General features: G+C 41.3%; 1 protein-coding gene across 1 annotated transcript in view; it reads right to left on the bottom strand.

Annotated features, from left to right (window-relative positions):
- Window positions 1-20,504, bottom strand: part of CDK13 (cyclin dependent kinase 13) — a 37,510-nt gene that overhangs the window by 3,984 nt on the left and 13,022 nt on the right. Inside the window, exons 3-12 of the mRNA XM_083188508.1 lie at window positions 20,011-20,175; window positions 17,295-17,434; window positions 12,578-12,748; window positions 11,944-12,133; window positions 10,624-10,680; window positions 7,666-7,767; window positions 4,202-4,279; window positions 3,384-3,500; window positions 801-932; window positions 414-616 (exon numbers count right to left, since the gene is read on the bottom strand). Of these exons, the coding sequence (XP_083044634.1) occupies window positions 414-616; window positions 801-932; window positions 3,384-3,500; window positions 4,202-4,279; window positions 7,666-7,767; window positions 10,624-10,680; window positions 11,944-12,133; window positions 12,578-12,748; window positions 17,295-17,434; window positions 20,011-20,175 (1,355 nt within the window). The remainder of the gene's footprint in view (window positions 1-413; window positions 617-800; window positions 933-3,383; window positions 3,501-4,201; window positions 4,280-7,665; window positions 7,768-10,623; window positions 10,681-11,943; window positions 12,134-12,577; window positions 12,749-17,294; window positions 17,435-20,010; window positions 20,176-20,504) is intronic.

The following is a 20,504-nucleotide window of genomic DNA, read 5'->3' as shown; positions in this document are numbered from 1 at the left end:
GTCGGCGAGCATTGAATGATGTGTATATGTGTGATGTGCAAATGTAAGGTTGATCTGAGCAACCTTACATATGCGCGTACGCTCGGGGGGGGTGCTTCACAGATGTCAGCTTCCCGCCCCGCACATGTCTGTCAAGGCTCCATTAGCATGAGAACGCCCAGAATTCTCATGGGAACACCCATGAAATGCTGGGGGTTCCCTTATGCTAATGGTTCAGACCTCCGCGAGTATGGGTGCGTGCACCCAGCGGCCATTTTGGTCACCGTAGATGCACGCACCAAGCGCATACATAGAAATGCACAATGCAAAAACATCGGCCCTATGCAAACACACATCGGCCTGCAAACGGACCAGAATAAGGCCCACTGTGTGTAGATCCATGTTCCATGTTTGCTGCAAGTTGAAACACCTACCTAATCCAACAGCAGGAAATCCCTGAGTCTTCTGAGAAGAGGTCTGCATGCCCTGGGGAGTATTACTTCTGCTGTCATCCAGGCCTGCAGATAAATCTTTCCTCGGTACCTTTGGTGCTGTTACATCATCAATCATCCCCATTTGTTTTTGCCTTCTACGTTTCTTACTCCATAATTCGTGGCAGTCTTGCCAAAGAGGAAGGCTGAAAGAAAGATTTGGATTTTACAGAACCTACAGCTATTGTAATGGTCTCCAAACAGCATATTACTACAGGGAATTAGATCCGTTAAATATAACTATATATGTGAAACAAATCATAATAATCAGCATACTTCATTATCCAGCAAAACATGCCACCCAGATAAGGAGAAGCAGATATTACGTACTCAGGTGGTGCCATCTTGGATGGGTCCACGTCTCGCAGGAACTCGCACTGCAGGGCCTGTTCAGCAGTACAGCGCTTGTTGGGATCCAATGCTAACATATGATCAAATAGATCTAATGCTGCTGTGGGTACGCTGAAATGAGTAAACATTCTTTGTTAACTAATTTACTGACAACGACCACACTGTTATGGTAATAGCTGTTTAATAAAAAAAAAATCAGTTTATGCAAATAAACCTTCTGTTGCTACATTCATTACATAAAGTATTACTTTATTACAATAATAGCTTTTTTTAATGACTTGAAAACTGTGACATGGCTCTTTCAAATAGTGTCTGCTAATGTAATATGAAGCTGAATATAGCGGAATGCTCTCATTGGTAATGGTTTTCACCAGAATTTAAGGATGAGAATGAGAAGAATTAAGACTAACGGTGCTAATACACTATGCCATTTTGGGCCAATTTCACGCGTTTTCTGCGGGTGAAATCGGGCCAAAATCGTATGTGTGTAACATTTGATCCGATCCGCGCTCCCGTGCGCATCGGACCGGATCAGAAGGTCAGACTTGCAGCATGTAGGATGACATCCGACCTCCGGCAGAGGGCGGGCAGCGGCGGCTATTAGAATGTTAAAATAATGTGTCAAATGACTAGCTGACTTCTGATTGGCTAAGATATAGCACACTCAGCCAACCAGCGGCCTCCCTCCAGGCATCTGCTGATTGGCTGAGCGCGCTCTATCTCAGCCAATCAGAAGCTGGCCAGTCATTTGAAACATTTTTAAATTCTAATAGCTGCCGCTGCCCACCTGCTGCACAGATTACTGCCATTGCACCTGCCCCACTGCTCCTCACTGGCACCGCCACTGCACCCGCCGCCTGCCCCACTGCTCCTCACCACCCTTCAGCTCCCCGTTTTTCTTTTACATGTGATAAATCACATGCAATTTATCACATGTAAAAATGGCACATCAAGTGCCAGATTGTATGTGAGCCTCCAGGGGAGCTGCCGGGCAGCTTGCAGGAGAATTGGGTTTGACTTGTCCTTAGTACAATGGACTTTAGAAAACCATGATGTTCCCACTACTTTGAAGACAGCTTCCATTTTTAAACTTTCGTTTTGTCAATAAAGATTACCCTATTTAAAGAAGAAAAAGGAACAGTGAAAACATCCTCGATAAATCACTGTTGGGTGTGAAAGGCGTTGAAGAGAAAAAAAGCCCCCAGGAGAAGAGACAGAGATCTGCTTAGAAAGAGGCCCCGAGAACCCGGCGGGTGACGTCACTGCCAAAAGCCACAGACTCCCGCTGACAACTAAAGGCAGTGGACTTCCGCTAATAGCCTCAGCTGAGTTTTGTCATTTTACATTTAGTTTCATTTTTAAATTGATTTTATTTTTATAGTTATATTTATTTTTATTTCTATTTACATTTTATTTTAATTTTATCATCATTATTCTATACTTACCTTTATTTCCCTACTTCCAGCCTACTCCCACATCCCTAATTGTTTGTCTATCCACCACAATCCCCAAGTGCTTGATCTGGGTTGTGTTTACACAGCCTTAAGGCTGCCATACACTACGCGATTTGGGTGAAATTGCCCACATTGCGTAGAGTATGACATACGATCTGATCCGATACACGGTCCAGTGCGCATCGGATCAGATCCGGAGGTCAGAGTCCAGGATAGCGTTGAGCAGCGGGAACATGGAAAAAAAAATCCTAAAAAAAAATTATATATAACTGGTTGGCCCAGTCTTTTGAATAGGATTTTTTCTATTCTCCCGCCGCTACACAGGACCCTGCAGCGAGCGGGAGAATAGACAAAATGAAATTCAAAGGACTGGACGGCCACCACTCGCTGCGGGGAACGGCCTCTGCTCTCCAGTTCCCGTTCCCGGCCACAGACCCAGACCCTGCCGCTACCTCTGCTGCAGCTCCCCTGGACCCTGCTCTCCTGGGTTTACATGTGATAAATCGAGCCAATTTATCACATGTAAATAATGGCACATCAAGTGCCAAATCTTATCAAGGGAAGTTGGGGCCGACTTGTCCTTAGGGGAAGTCGGCCTAATGTATGGGGGACCTTACATTATTACAATTGCCCACATTTAATCGAGCAGCTGCACATCTAGCTTCACATTAAAAACCACATGCGATTGCTCGTGGAATTCAATAAATATTATGTGCAGCACATAATATCTATCGACGCAACATTCGACAGCGTGCCCGCGCATCGTGTTGAATGTCCCCTTAAAAAAAAGCATACAATCATTTGATTTATTGGCCAGATGTGGCCGAAATCGAATGATTGCATGCAAGATCTCACATGTGTATGGGCACCATAAGACATATTTAGGGATATAAAAAAGGAAAATTACTTTGTATCATTATTTGAATGGCTTTTGTATATTGTATGAGACTGTTGACATTTCTGACAAATTTTGGAGAAATGATCCCATGTTATAAATACAATTTTGATATGTTCCTCTGAACTTGCTACCTTTGCTATGAAACCATAACTATATATTCATTATTTTCTGCACTGCAAATGTAGTGTAAATGGAAGAATGGATTCTTACAAAGCAAACTCTTCTCTGATTTTTCGGCGATATTGCTTCTTTGGTTTCATGGTGTTAAAATATGGTAACTTTATCACATCTGGCCAAACTGCAGGGCAAGGACTTCCACACATGCGGCTTATTAAGAGAAGAAAGAAAAAAAAAAGATACACAAACTAGATTAGTGCATATGTAGCTGGGAATGAAAGGTTGACCAGAATTAGGGGGACACACAGTACACATAAATAAATATATATACTTTTTTTTTTTTAAATAGAGCCTTTCCTCTAGTAAAAATATCCCTAGGATTATTAGAATAGATTCTGAGGACTTGGCAGCCAGTCACATGGTGACATATACTTACCATCTTCTGTCCACCAATGTCTGGCTGAGAAAATAATTAATCTAGGTCTATAACTATCATAAACTATCTTCTAAAAATGTTTAATATTATGGGTTTAGATATTAAATTCCTAACAAAGGGCATAAATTGCCATGGCTTCTTCTCGAATTCTTGGTTCGGCCATCTAAATGCCCGATTTGCACAAAATCACTCCTCACTACCCCATAGGGTAGCAAACATTTGATGCATGAACCTGTTGCTGTAAAGCTAATTTGGCCAAACTTAGGCATTTGCAAAGAATTGAATTCCCCAATATGTGTCAAATAAATAAATATATCAGCAATTTGGAAACTGATAAATGCACTGAACTCTATAGAAGACATCAAATGCATATGTAGTACTGCACTGACAATACTGGTAATAAATCAGAAGAAAGGAAAGCACTGACTAGACCGGCGAGGACCCATTCTGCAATATGAGACAGGCATAGCCTCACCTTATTAGTTCAAGTTGTGCTAGTTCTTGATTTGCTTGGAAGATAGGTTTCTTTGTAAACAGCTCCCCAAGAATACACCTGACAAAAACAATACAGTAAGTTTGGTAAAATACATAATTTTATTGGTACTGCAAGTCTAATGCTTCTAAATCAAATTGTGAATAATCTGACGTGGTACAATTGGTAAAATGCTAAATAGACAGGCAGGACATTTCTCCAATGGGCAGCACTCCCCAATATCAGGCTGAATCAGACCCAGTGCCCAGTACAAATAGTGAAAAATTATGTCGATCTCAAAGAATATTTTCCTGGAAACCAGCTATTCTGCAGCAACGATAGAGATTTTGCCTGGATAAAGATGTTTGCAGCGCCTGTACACTCATATATATACACATATTGTTGACATGCCCTGCCACAGTTTTAGCATTGCCTAACATAAAATCTATTGTAGGGAATGCTGGAATGTGTAGTTCCACAGGCTGCCTAGCCCTGTTCTACAAATATCTTGATCTGACAATAAGGTACATCAGCCAATGAATATAGTAAAAGATTTGTTCCGTAACAGCACCCCAAGAGTATGTTCATAAGGTTAGCAAGGACTAAATCATGTAAAATTAATCGAAAGGACCAACAAAAGTAAGTATAATCACTAGTATCTGAGAAAATCACTTGTGTTGGTGGTGCACCCAAGAGTCAAATTGTAATTGAGGTCATAAGCAAGAAAACAAAAGGAGGAGGACTCTGGTTCTGGGGCACTGCTTGTATAGAATTTATTTAAAATTTCACTTTTATAAGGTACATATTAAAATAAATCAAAATAATCACCCATGATTATAAACAAAATTACTGTAAAATGTAACAGCCGTTCTCAGATGATCCCAATGGTCTGGATAATTTATTTATCCTGTTAAATCACAATTATTAAGACTGCACAGTTAATAAACAATAGAACACATAACCAAATAGTGCATCGAGTTGATGTCTTTGTATTATGTGTTTGGCGAAAAGTGGGTAAAAAGGGGACTGTGAAATATTTATCATTGTATTAATCACGTCACGATTAGTCATCCACACAACTGGTAAGTGAACTTATGATAGAATGATATACATCTGTACTACTCCAATAGACCCTGTAATAAGGGTGTAGATTGGATCCCGTGACCTAGGTCCCACTTTGTATCTGCTGTCCACCCACGTGCCTGGCAGCAGTGAACGTGTGGATGAGAGTGGGCAGTTACCTGTAACCCCTGTTGGAAATATCCAGTGCAGGGGGTCCTGGGAATTTCCCCATGATGAAAGTTCAATGAGATGTATATAATCAAGGAATTCAATGTCAGTGTGTATTCACAGAAAATTCCTTGTAATATGTGCATGGGTGATTAGTTTGATTTCTTTTAATGTATTCCTAATGAAAGTTATATTTTAAATGAATTCTATACAAGCAGTGCCCCAGAATCAGGGCACATCAGGCAATGTCAGATCAGTATTTACAAATGATCAGTGTTCTTGTGTATCTGTACTTTATGACTGGTCCCTATGATTTATTGGTGACATTACGACTGTTAACATCTATACTGTGTATACCTTTTGAATATCGACATTATGACACTCTCAAACTCATGACCTTTTGGTTGTCGACATTTCAACTGATGATATTTTGATGTTGACTTGATTGATAAGGATTGTTTACATTTTCATTGTCAATATTTTGGCTTCATGACACCAGTGGACTACTAAAGATCTGTAAAAGGTCCACGGGACCAATTAATCAAAATGTGAAATCTTTGGTTCATTATGCACCATTATGCATCAAAAGTTCCATTTGCCTGGATTCAATAAGATAAAGGGCCGTATTCAATGACTTTTACCGCCGGCCACGGCGATTCCGTTTTTACACTCGCCATCAATTCGCCGGCTTTTTTGCGGCGATTCGCCATGTATGGCGATTCGGCGGGACTCGACGAGTCACCCTATTCAACGTGGCTGAGATTCGCCACCCCTAACGGCGAATCTCAGCCAATCCGGCGTATCCCTAAACAGCTCCATTACTGTAGTCAGTGTTTAAGAAATTGCAGTGAAATGCAAAAAAACCGCAAAACAGCAGACTGCAAAAGCTGTGTTATCCCCTCAAAGGCCAAACGAAGGAGTGAGGTGGGGATGAGATTCATGGGTAATTGAGGTGAATCATGGGTAATAACAATGCATTGTGGGAGAAAAAGAAATACCAGAAAAAATTAAATATATATTTATATGGCACTTCTACAACCATAAGATCACACAGGGGCAGCAAATAATATTAGATTACACTTGCAGAGTTAAATTAAACACTTAAAACCAATTATTTCCAAAGTTCGGATAAAAGTTCACCATAAAAAGATGACGAGGGAAACCCGGTGAAGAACGGCGATAAAAACCAAGAAAAAGATTTGCCATCTTCTCATTGAATACACTAATGGCGATTCATGGCGAATCCCGGTGATTCTCAATGAAAAATCCTATTGACAAAGCCCGGCGATTTGCTGCGAATAACAGATGGCGAATTGTCCGTCATTCGCAGGTCGCCATCGGCGAATATTGCTTATTGAATAGGGTGATTCGCTTTTGGACCTCCAAAAATCGCCTACACACACGAAAAAAGCACAGATTCGCCAGAAAACATGGCGAATTAGGCTCATTGAATCCGGCCCAAAGTATAGTGTTCCAATACTTAAATACACATTCTGTAGGTAAAAAGATGCTTAATAGCAAATGTAAACAAATTATCTTTTCTTCAATTTTGAATATTATTATTAATCTCATTGTAGTACATTGTACCAAGTATTGTAAATTCCTCCGTATTTGTAATTGGGCAATTGTAATGACATTTTCACCAAATGTCAGCAACTCCCCATGCAAAGAAATCACACCATAGATGTGTATTTAGATGTTCTTTTCGATGCTGTACCATCATTGTAAGGTGACCTGCTGCCTTTGTTTTTCATTCACTGGTCTTATGTGTTCATTTAATGGCTTTGTGCATTCCATCACTGTAATGGCTGCACCTCTCCTGTTTATTGCTTGTAAAATTCTATTACTACAATCTTTAAAAAAACACAATTTCTTAGATAAATGTATGGCCGTACAGATCTCAAAATGTAATTTGTTATATCAGCTACACGTCATCCTCTTACGCAAGAGATCCTCCTCAATTGTTCATTCACTGGTCTAATCACATTATATGGAGGACAAAATGTCCTGGTAATGAAGTTCCCAATTCTATAAGCAATTAACAGAAGGGTCAGTATAATGTTATCCGCTATGTGGAAAGTATAGGTCATCAAATACTAAGGATAATAAAGGAGTTTTGAGGGAGAAGCAGAACCCCTGCTCCTATAATGATAACAAATGCATGTACATATAGGTATTACACATATACAGTCTAAGTTATTGAATGCAGCAGTAAGTAATACCCAATATCCACTTACCCACAGCTCCAGACGTCTATAGCTGGAGTGTAGCGTTCCTCACCAAGTAGTAGCTCAGGTGGGCGATACCATAGTGTGATGACCTTATTGGTATAAGGCCGACTAAACAGAAGAAAATACAAAAATGCATTTCATTAGTCAGAAACAAAGCCAGACTGCAAACTAATGAATTTCTCAATTAATAACACCTAGAACGAAAATAGAAGTAAAAGAATGCTGCGGTTTATATACATTGGGCGAGATGTACTAAGCCTTGAAAATTGCTAAAATGGAGAGTGATAAACCACAAGCCAATCAGCGGAAGCAGTATGAAATCCCGGCGGTCGGGATCCCGGCGTTCGAAATCCACGCAGCGGGCCCGGTGCCTCGCTACGCTCGGCACACTAATTTATTCTCCCTCCAGGGGTGTCGTGGACACCCACGGAGGGAGAATGTGTCGGGATTTCGGCGGTCGGGATTCTGAACGCCGGGATCCCGACAGCCGGGATTTTAACTGCATCCCCAATCAGCTCCTACTGTCATTTTTCAAACACAGCCTGTAGCATGAAAGTTAGTAGCGGATTGGCTGGTGGTTGATCACGCTCCATTTTAGAACTTTTCAAGGCTTAGTACATCTGGCCCTTAGATCAGTGTTGTCAGCTGGGCTGTCCTAGTCTGTTCTGCAGCATTTTAGGACTCACTGTACATGTAATTGGTGTGGCATTAGCTGGAGGGGTTCAGACTAATACTTTGCAATATGAGCAATGTTTAAATCTTTATATTTAATTTGAACTTCAGATTAAATGAAATAATATTTAAAAGGCTCTTGCAGATATTGACTGCTTCCTGGCCTGGATACAGATAGAATGGAGTCTAGAAATGATCGCTGGGACACAGTACTACACACTGAGGCTTGGTGCCTGTCTGTAGTCTGCGTCTACCCTCTCTGCAATGTTTCCACTTGCCAAATCATGGCCTGCCTCCTAAATGCGAGGGAGGGTTACTGTGCCTGTCACAGTAATGTAAGTGCAGCACAACAACTGATTTTGCCCATCAGACCCCCCTGGAGCAGGATAGTGCTGTGTGGCATATAAAAAATGGCTGTGGCGCTCATGAACTTGGTCCTGGGAAGAACATAAAAAGATAAATCGGTACTTGTGTATTTTGGCGGCGCCCATCGCATCGCATACCATAACACATACGATGGTATGCGATGCGACGCGATATCGTACGATAGTGCACGATGGCATACAATTTTGAAATTGTATGCCATTGTACATGGCATACGATGCCATACGATGCGATTAAACATTGTATAAGCACCCTAATGGGTGCTTATACAATGTTAAGCACCCAAATGGGTGCTTACAATGTTAAATGCACCCCCACGCCACCCCCCACTATAAACGTGAACCCGAAGCGTGGCGAGCGCAGCGAGCCCGCGAGGGGCGGCGGTACGCGTCCTACGACCTTTTCATACCCCCACTATCCACGTCGGCGTGGAGTTGAGAATAGAATAGTGTGGTGAGCGCAGCGAGCCACCGAGCCCGAAGCGTGGCGAGCGCAGCGAGCCCCGCGAGGGGACGCGGATACCTTCACAGGTAAACGCGTCCCCTCGCGGGCTTCACAGGTGTCCGCGTCGCCACGGACACCTCTGAAGCCCGCGAGGGGACGCGTATAACTGTGAAGGTATCCGCGTGCGCTCGCCACGCTTCGGGCTCGGTGGCTCGCTGCGCTCGCCACACTATTCTATTCTCAACTCCACGCCGACGTGGATAGTGGGGGTATGAAAAGGTCGTAGGACGCGTACCGCCGCCCCTCGCGGGCTCGCTGCGCTCGCCACGCTTCGGGTTCACGTTTATAGTGGGGGGTGGCGTGGGGGTGCATTTAACATTGTAAGCACCCATTTGGGTGCTCAAAAGCACCCTTTAGGGTGCTTATACGATTTTTGGTCGTATAGGGGGTCAAAATCGCGTCGCATCGCATCGCATGCCATCGGGTGCATGGCATGCGATGCGATCTGTTCGTTGTACGACGGACATCGGGGGCGCCGCCAAAATACACAAGTACCGATAAATCACTAGGAATTCAGCAATACAAAATGTGAATGTACAGTGCCCAGAAACAGACTGTCAGCAACTGTTCCATAAAAGGCGCAACTCCAATCAGTAATTTTGGAAATACAATCCCAAAATATAGGTTCCATACACTGGCAGATGCAGCACAGGCTAAAACGAGCAGACAGGGAACCAGATAAACACCAACTGTGCCTATAAAAAAATCTTGTATAAGAGAATCAGATCAGCACTGTGTATTAAAGTCAATGCCTCTGGGACATATCAATCAGCATCTTCTCCCTATATCAGCCCGCCAACTCCTAAGCAAACTAGCCAATGCGAGTCTGGCATACGGATTCAGTATGAAATCCAGGAGGTCGGGATCCCGGCGTTCAAAATCCCGACGCCGAAATCCCGACAAAGGGGGGGGGGGGACGTGGATCGCCCCCCCTTGTGGGCCCGCTGCGCTCGCCACGCAGCGGCCCGGTGCCTTGCTACGCTCAGCACGCTAATTTATTCTCCCTCCAGGGGTGTCGTGGACACCCACGGAGGGAGAAAGTGTCGGGATTTCAGGGGTCGGGATTCCAGCGTTGGGATTCTGAACGCCGGGATCCCGACCGCCGGGATTTAAACTGCATCCCTGGCATACATAAGACTGAGGCATTGATTGCTGTGTCCGGGTTGCAGCAGCTGTGATCCATGGGGTTGATGCCAGAGGTACAAAACAATTACAGGTAAAGTTATTATTTATGTTTCCAGCTCCCCCTAGGCTAATTTTGGTCCGCCATGCAACTCCCATGGCTGACCAACTTTTTTAAGAAAAAATAATAATAACAAAAAAACAAACAACTCATGGTATAAAAATATATTCAAATATATTGCCACGTATGTCCACAAGATGGCACTACATATAATAACTTGCCTTTCTTCTGAGCTATACAGTCTAGCAAGTCCAAAATCAGCAAGCTTGATCTGCCCCCTTGTGGAAATAAAATAAATATATAAATACACACGGAGGTAAAAACAAGCCATTTTATAGAACACCAGCATAACAGAAAGACAAAACACTTTAAAACTTTGAAAATTAAGCCGTCATCCCTTGAACATACTGGTTTTTTTTTTAGACCTCATAAGTACCATTGATCTGTTTTAGTATAAGACATGACATTTCTGTGTTTTTTCTACCTGTGTTAATATTAAATGTTTTGAGTTTGTTTTGCATTATTTTTATCCTTTATTTATATGGCGCCACAAGGGATCCACAGCGTCCACTTATAGTCTACAGTTGAATAAAATATAGGACAAGTCCAGGGTACATAAACATAGCTGCATCAGCAGAGGACACTGGAAAAAGAATCAGAAAGCCACAGAACTTGGTGCCATTAAAGATGGTTTAAGTAAGAGAAGCAAAAGAACACAAAGAAAGAGGTCCCTGCTCACGAGCTACCCTCATAAGCAACTGGGTCAACACTATACCATGATCTGAGTTCAACACTGAACATTTGCCAGGTTGAAATCCCATGCAAAAAAAAAAAAAACCCGGGTTATATGGGCTGGTCATAAAAAATTGTATAACTGTGGGGAGGTCTTGGTACAGTACATGACAGAAAGCCTGGTCTTTTTTTTTTAATGGATGCAGGTGTATTAGGGTGGGATGTACTGAAGAAAAAAAATGTGGTAAAAACCATTACTGCATTGGTATATGTACTAAAGCCCCTCCTGGCGGGGCTTTGCTGTGGAGGGTTACACCAGCTCATGCTGGTGTTAACTCAATAGAAGCCTATGGCTCCTCTCCACTGCTGTGTGAGGGATCAAACACTGATCCCTCCCAGCATGCCCTGCGGCCTCCAGTGTCTCTGCGCATTCGGGGACTACCATTTCAAAGACCTGGAAGTCCAGGCAGCGACAGGTATCGCAAAAGGCAGCTATTATTTTGAGAGCTGCCCTTGCGTTGTGTGTCGCAGAGTACATATGCAATGAGCGGCGGGATGTACTGTTTTGTACATCCCACCCCCAAAGTGTTGTATTATTTTATCAGTAGTTATTTTAACTTAAAGGTGCCTTGAAAAAGTAATGGAGACTCAAAGGGTGCCTTGGACTGAACAGCGTTATATTAAACAAAACAGCAATAAAGAAATGAGAGGGAAAAAAAAACAGAAAATCAATCACAATGTGACTATACAGCTGATGCTGGATTTATCAGGCTTCATGGGTATTTTTACAAAACACAAGCAAAGCTTACCTGTTATTCAGTAGAATATTTGAGCACTTAATATCCCTGTGCAAAAAGTTCTTCTTGTGACAGTAGTCCAAGCCTTCCATAAGCTGCCTCATGAAAGACCTTATATGAAGTTCATTGAAGTGCACCAACCCGGATTCCAGCAGGCCCATCAAGTCATGATCCATATATTCAAACACCAAGTAAAAAGCTCCTGCATGTATACAAAGGCATTGATGTACAGAAATAACTCATTACCAACAACTTAGACTTTTTTTCTGCTAATAATGTACAAAATGTTCTACCAGAAATAAATGAACAAAGAACGATCTGACCTGGGGCCAGATTCTCTAATCTTCAAAATTGATAAAATGGAGAGTGATAAATAGCCAGTCAATCAGCTCCTACCTTCCATGTCACAGACTGTGTTTGAAAAATATCAGACAGGAGCTGATTGGCTAGTTGTTTATCACTCTCCATTGTATCACTTTTGAAGCTTAGAGAATCTGGCCCTTGGGTCTTCACATGTTGTGGGTGATGATGGTTGGAGATACAGCAACAAGTATACTCAACAATTCCATAGGCCAAGTTATATTGCTAAATAAGAAACACAAGATTCAAGTGTACATTTATGCTTTATCTTAGAATGAGGCCAAACCTTTGTCTTTCTTGAAGTCCACAGCATCTTCTTTGTCTGTCACAATTTCCTTCATGTTAATAATACTCTGGTGGGTGAGCTGACGAAGGATCTTAATTTCCCTAATAGCTGTGATAGGGAAACCTTCTTTCTCATTATCCAAACGCACTTTCTTTAATGCCACCATTTCTCCTGCAAAACAAAAATCATAAGTGAATATGGGTGCATCATCTCAGCAACCATCAATACAGTAGTAGGTCCCTTTGCCGCAGAGATTATTTGGGCCTTTTTTGGGATGGTCATATTCCAACATCAATATCCATAATTATAATTTGTGTGGGTTCTGCATAAATATCTAGTTATTTTATTGAAGATTTAATTTCCTAAAAAAACAGCATTTCTCCTCTACCCAAAGAAAATGTGTTATTTTACTGGAATTACAAGAATGTAAACTAAATCAAATGGGTTTTTTCCCCATTCACCAAAAAAATACTTTATGGTTCTTGCCATTTCATGTGTCATAATAAAATATGCACTAGAAATTGAAAATGTAATTATATTTAGGTGCTTGAATGAAAGGATTCAAATCTGCAGGAATAATACGGTAGCCCATAAAATATAAAAATATGAAAATAAACCTATTGCATCAAATGAAGACATCCTGGGTTTACCGATGCCAGGATGGTGGAGATCTGGTTATTGCAACTCTCCGAGTTCTGGATTTCATATGTGTCATATGTCATTGTGGACACAGAAAATACCTACTAAAGCTGCATATACAAACTGGAATTGAGAAAGCCGCCCTGTGAGTGGAGAAACGCATTTTCAAAAGGAGTCTGATTTGGAAGCTGGCCGCCCGGTTCATTAACACCGCAAAGTGACCGCGTGTAACATCTACACCAAAGCACGCCTGGAGCAGTGGCAGAGTTCCCCCAAGTACTGTCATACCACGAGAGTCCGGTGAAATCCAGCCGCCGGGACATACTGAGGCCAGATCCCCTACACGCTAACACCGGACAGAAGCACTTACGCGCGGTGTTACCCACACTGCAGCCGCATCACTCAAGCGGCGTCTCCAGTTGCTAAGGTCCACTTTGAAGACCCTCCATGAAGCGGTGACTATTCAGCCCAAGGACCGGTAATATACAATTTATTGCTGACATTGTCCATTAAAGAGTGCCGGGCACATTGGCCATAATTATTGAATGCTGGATGTGCTAATCATAGCAAAATCTGAGCTTTTTATCACCATAAAGGATATCCTTAGCTGGAATTAAACACGTGCATAAGGACATAATATTAAAACACAGACGTGGGTAATTGCACTAATCACTTATGGACAGTGTTATGTGCCTATTTTAGGCTGACATTTAAGTGCTGTTATTTTGTTCTCTATATTCAATTTGCTGTTTATCACATTTTTTTTTTCTTTATGTTTTTTGGTTTTTCTTTTATTTTATGTACATCCTTAAGGAGCCCATACACACTCCGTTGTGTCCGGCTCCGTTCTGTACTATGCGATTCGTGCTCCCGCGCATCACATAGTACGGTACAAAAAGTATGTGCTGCACATACTTTTTGTACTAGCTACACATCGTATCGGATCGCAGTGCATGCACAAGGCATGCGATCCGATACGATGTGTACTATTTAAGTCCCGAACGGATCCGTTAAACGGACCTTGTATGGGCACCTTTACTCTGATTTACTATTGTGCACATGCACAGTATCATTTGAGTTTGTGTTTTGTGTACCCAATAAATTTTACTAAATTTTGTGGATTTCAACAGTTATCTTAGTGCTACTTGTTTTTTTGTTTTAAATGCAAACGATGCAGTCATAATCGATTTTCTCTCGAACTCCAGGACAAAAGATATGGTGCAAACACACTATGCAATCTTGCTAAAGATGGTGTCAACAGCCACAGCAGTATGTCGTCATTAACTATACAAATCTTCCTGCATGTACAAAAGATCAGTGGGAACGTGTAACAGCATTGTCACAGAACATACACACTGCATGGTTTACATACAGGATTTGTCATTCAGAACCAGTCATTGTCGTCCACATAATTTGAAAAGTATTATATGTACGCAGCTTAAGAGGGAAACATTTTTGAATGATGGAGCCTCCCTCCCCCTAAAGTGGTGTGGGCTCTACTAGTTTTTCTGGCTTCTAAAGGTGTAGGGAATTGGTAGAGCTTAAGGACATCATATCCTGATAAAATGGTGAAATCTAGATTGCATTCGACATGGGGAACAACTATAAGTGGGGAGGGTGGAGAGTGAGAAGAGAAGGAAGGAATCTTTCAAGATGTAAGATTCTTGAGACCCTAGATCAGTGGTTCCCAACCCTGGTCCTCAAGTACCCCCAACAGTGCACGTTTTCCAGGTCACCCAGCAGGTGCCTCATTATTCAGTCACATTTTAAAAGATCCACAGGTGGAGCTAATGATTTTGCCTGTGATTCTGTGTGGAGACCTGGAAAATGTGCACTGTTGGAGGTACTTGAGGACCAGGGTTGGGAACCACTGATCTTGATCATTGCCATCACTATATTTATGGAGACTTGGGAAGTTTTTTTCTAGCCACTAGCAATCTGCAATTTAGCATGTGCTGAAGGAGTTTGTCAGAGAACTTGTCCGCTGTCCTGACTGTACAGAGCCAAGAACGATCAGATTGTTTATGGTGATGGGTATCCTAATATGGCTGGAAAACTGGATGCTCCGCACCATGCGTGGAAAAATTAACTTGTGTTGACAGTTCCTCGAATATATGTGAGACAAAAGGACAGGCAGAGTGCAATTTAGTAGGGAACCATGTACCATCATACCCTACTGCCATTATGCTTCGCCATAATATTTATAGATGCCCTGGCTATGTGTGATGGATTATAGACAATCATTCAACATTTAGATCAACTCCAAGGTCATGTTCCTATGTCTGTTCAAAAGGTTCTAAAAAAAAAAAAAGGACAGGAACAAACAATGGGGCAAATGTATCAATCTGTCTATAATGTTTTTTAAATAACGAGCCCTGCTTCTCCAGCATAACGTGGAGAAGGATAAAGAGAGCCGTTACGCCCACATAACAGTAATATAAACTAGAGAAAAATGACCCATAACGTGCATGAACTTATCCAGCTCCCTAGTAGACCAAACCTGTGCATAACATGGACTGTTACCCACAAAGGGGATGAAACGTACTCTGTAATGAATAGCCACCCATTTCTTGGAACCAAAGATAATGCGGTTAGTATTAGCAATTCCCAAAAATGAGGAGGCCAAGACCAGTGTTCCCTCTAAGCTGTGCGCGTGTGCGCGCGCACACAACTCGACGAGCGTGCGCACACAACTCGACGAGCGTGCACACAGACATTACAACAGAGCGCACAAAGCAGCAGTGGTCCCTTTTTGCAGTTGTGGACTCTATTATGTGTGTTTCACCCAATAACTACATTGTGTGCTGTGTTTTGAATGTGTAAATGTTTAATATAATTTTGAAGTAAAGTTAACACAAATGCTGAACGTCATTTTCCAGTGACGCACAAACATTTAAATTTCCTTCCAAAGTTGCACAGCCAAAATCTTTTGCCGCACACAGCCTTCGTAAAATTGGAGGGAACATTGGCCAAGACCCCCACTGTAGATGGATGTAGCTAAACAGACTATCTTATTTATTATAAAGAAAAATAAAATTTTGGGTTCAAGGCTGCAAATTCATAATGATTTTCCCTAAGAAATATGGCGGTAACCCCAATTCTTTAAATCTTGCTGAAGAAGATCTGAGAATAGAGAATATTTGGCATGAGACAGCTGGACGTAAGTTCAAGTTAAAGAAATTCCAAAATGCAATGTATGCCATAGAAAGTTAAAATTTAGCTTTAGAAGCTTCTCTGAATTTGGGGAAAGGTGGAACGTGCTTCAGATTTAGAACTGTCAATTTTGTAACTAACAGGCCAAAGCTCTCAAGCTCAGCAATAAAAAGTTAGGGAGGGAGACCAGGTAGGGTGAGAGAAAAGTCTTCTATAACCAAAAATATTTGATACTGAAAATTACAAATTGCAATCCCCTTCACTTTTGGATTCTGTCTTTTCCTGACTGCAAGGAGCTCAATGCAAAGGGCATAAATCAAGGGTGAAAGAGAATGCAGAAGTATGGTGTATTCATTCCTCAAACAAAAGTGGAGACCTCCTATCTATACAGCAAGTGAGAGCTAGCATGCTACAAAACTTTTGAAACATCAACTGGAGCTGTAATCTGTAATTATTAAGTACACCTTGTTTTCAAGCAGAGCTGAGGGCAGGTTAGCATGTCTGATTATCTAGGGGTAAAGTTCATGTATTTGAAAAAAAGGAGTGTGTGCAAACAGATAATGGTGTGGCTGCAGATATTTACTGCCAAGTCCCCTTCAAGAAGTTTGAAAATACGTAAGTGGGACAAAAAAAGAAATGTAGTAATCTTCTAGTCTGCATATTGTTGTGTGGGAGAAGAAGCCCCCACCCGCACACAATCTAGTCACCTGTTGGCTCAGGCCAGAGAATTGAACCTAGTGCATGTTGATCAGCCATGTGCATGACCAAATTGTACACTCATATTTGTCCAACTACATTTTCGGTTGTACGATCGCATAGAAAAAAATAGAATGATTTGGCTAGAACGAAAGGTTATCATATATATACTAATTTGCTGTATGAAATGTTAGTGTGGGGACATCCAAAATACTGCATGTTCTCTTACCAGTGTCTTTATCTCTGGCTTTGTATACTTGTCCATAGGTGCCCTCCCCAATGATTCCAATGATATCAAACTTGTCCACACAACGCTTGCCCCAATCAATTTCATTCTCATGGATTTCCCCACAGCGTGGCCCACAGATCCTTAAAGAAAGAGATGGAAACAGAGATAATTAGCTTCCTAAACATTACAGGGGGAAGAAGTTTGGGACTCAATATAGGGACTACAAGTCTAATGTACTTGTATAGGGTCTGCCTCTCTTTATTACCTTCTTTAAGTATCAGAATATACAAGGGAATATCTGTGTTTATTTTCTTTCTGAAGTATTACATATTTAGAAGAAATACTGCCTGGTTTTTAGTCTCTTCGTACATATTAATCAGTTCTAATACAGGTCACTTGCTGCTGTCTTTCTTCATTTTAATTTCTTGCTGAAAGCATTGGCATCGTGAAAATATGGATATCTTCACCTTAGTGAATGTGAGGCAGTGTGTTCTGCCTGCATTAGGTAAATGCCGGGATTTGCAATATGCCAAATGTCAATGTAAAAACATGGAATTGTCAATTGGTTTGTGGCGAGTTGCCTTTATTTATTACTACTGATTCAGTCCCTACTTGTGTGAAGAGATGACCTCTATGAAAGTGTAAAAAACAAATGGAGATGGATCATAATAACTGTCTAAAAGCCCAGACACTGCTGTGACGTCTCGCAGCAGTGTTCAGACACCCGATAACCTGCAAGCCGCCAGAACCTTCCCGACAGCAGGGACACATGTGATCCGTTGTGATGGATCGCATGAGTCCCTGCTTCCCGCCTGCCTCGCTGCCTAGAGGGAGGTCCCAGAATTGGACCGCACATCAGACCCAACTGTATGTCAGGGAGAGGCGATTTGGTCCGATTTAACGGGCCGATTGGTCGCAATCAGCCTAAATCGCCTCAGTGTATGGGCACCTTAAGGGATCTGGATCTGGATCTCTTCTGAAAATGGCACCGAAGAAAACCCAAATGTTCAGGGGGAAAACAATTATTGCTGAAATCATCACAACGCTCTTAACATTGATAAAGTATAATATTGCAGAGGGATCTATTATCTACCCAGATCCGGCCCCCAGTGACTTCTTGGTTTTCCTACAAATCAAGATTCTTTGTATTAATGGAAAGCTGCAGTGGGGACCTTCATCCAGCATGTAGAAGACCTATCTGCTTCTGATTGGTCCAACTACTTCAACAAATGGATTAAGCGCATGCAACTTTTCAGACGCCACAGGTGAATAATATTTAATTTGTATGTAAATGGAATACTTTTTGTTAATCTGGAAAAACTTATTTATATCCATCTTTTGATTTGATCCATACCAATTGACCTTATACAACGAACGCCTTTACTTATAAATTGAAAACATTAAATCATTTTAGAGTGAATTAAATTGTTGTAGACAAACACTATTTCCAACCGAAAAAACAACTGATATGAAGCTAACTTTCTAAGACTACAAAGTAGAAAAAAAAAAAAACCCCATTACATCAAAATGAATGAAATGTATAAGTGATTGTGGAATATAGGAGAAACTGAAAGTGGTAGCAATTGAAACTCTCCAAACTGCTGTTATGAAACTATTCTAGTTCATTATGGAAGTGCTCAGGTACAATCTGGGTCCTTTCAGAGTGACAAATACAGTGATAACTCAAGACAAAAAAAGATCATATAGCGTAATGCTAAAGTCTGAGCAACGTATACAGGTGTGATGTGTGTTAGATTAACACATTTTGAGGAGCTATAAACTGTAGAAGATTGGCCAATAACCCTGCGCTAAATGTCAAACTCAAAAGTTCTTACCTTCATGCCCCGCCCCTCTTACTGCCTAGCGCTATCACAATAGAATCATGTGATGACTCGGAGCACTGTGATTATAATCCATTACAAAAATCCCAACGATACAGACATACAGTATCCCTTGCATTCAGCTTGATGCTGCAAGCCATGAGCTTTTTCATTAACCCTTTGTCAAAAATAGGTGTGAAAATGGACAAGCAAACATTTGTATTCATCATAATGACCTGTAATGTTACCTTATATAGGAAATATAATTTTTTCGACATATTTTTTATTTGAAGTTAAATAACATATTTGAGTGACGCTGGCATTTTTAACAGATATTTTGCACCTCTCTCACAGAGCTGTTGGCACTCAAAGGGTTAAGCTAGTTGGCTCTCCTGAATTGGGTGAAGTGTGGCAAGTAAAAAAATTAAACCAATATAGGTCCTGAAACTTTACTGAAGCCTATAGGCGGTATTCAATACAGGATTCCAACTGGATTCCGCATTTCTAAACTGACCATGTAAACAGGCCTTGAATCCACTGTTTCTAAGTGCCACCACAGCAAAGCGGCAGACTTATTACTGCTGCATTCTAGTTCCCAAGTACATATCTTGGTCGTTTTCCCTTAATCGTTGGTAAACGCATCAGGAATTCCTAAAGTGACCTTTACAACAGTAGTACTCTATTAAGATCACCACTACCAGGTACTGTATGTGGCCTAATACTATATTTACTGTTTTTGCAAAATAGCTTCTATTATACACAACTAGTCCAAACTGGCAATACCATTAGTTTTGTCCATAAAGTATAGGTGACACACGTGCAGTTGTGGAAGATATTGACCGATAAATGCATTATCATACAAACTAAAGTTTACTTTCCAAAGAGGTAAATCATACTTAGGTCTCCTTTTATTTTTTAATGGAGTTTTCTTTCCTTCTGGGCTACACGACAAATCCACACTTCCAATGTGAACAGGTGGGAGAGGTAAATCAGATAGGAAGTGCCAGAGTTTTCTCTCCATTTCCTTCTTGACAGACTTTCCTGGGATACAGCCTCTGAAACTAGGAGACAAGACAATCATGATGTAAAACGTAACTTCATCATCTAAAGGTTTCTGGTGGAGTTTACTCTGACGACATCATCATAAATCTGTACACATAACATGGGCAACGGACCAACACTGCAAAAAGGTGTGCTCTTTGCAGTGTTTGAGTTGATGCACAGGCTATGTGTACACAGAAAATGTCAGCAGAACCTTCACCAATTTCTTGCATTACATTCATACAAAATGTGACTAATGTTGGGCATACACAGCATAATTATCTTGCAGATCAGTTGGATATCGGCAGATCGCCCACATAATTAAACATTGTATTCCCACAACCAACCA

Source organism: Crinia signifera, chromosome 5 (assembly GCF_055691185.1).
Source record: "Crinia signifera chromosome 5, ASM5569118v1, whole genome shotgun sequence".
Lineage (NCBI taxonomy): Eukaryota > Metazoa > Chordata > Amphibia > Anura > Myobatrachidae > Crinia > Crinia signifera.
This window is presented reverse-complemented; position numbering and strand designations above follow the sequence as displayed.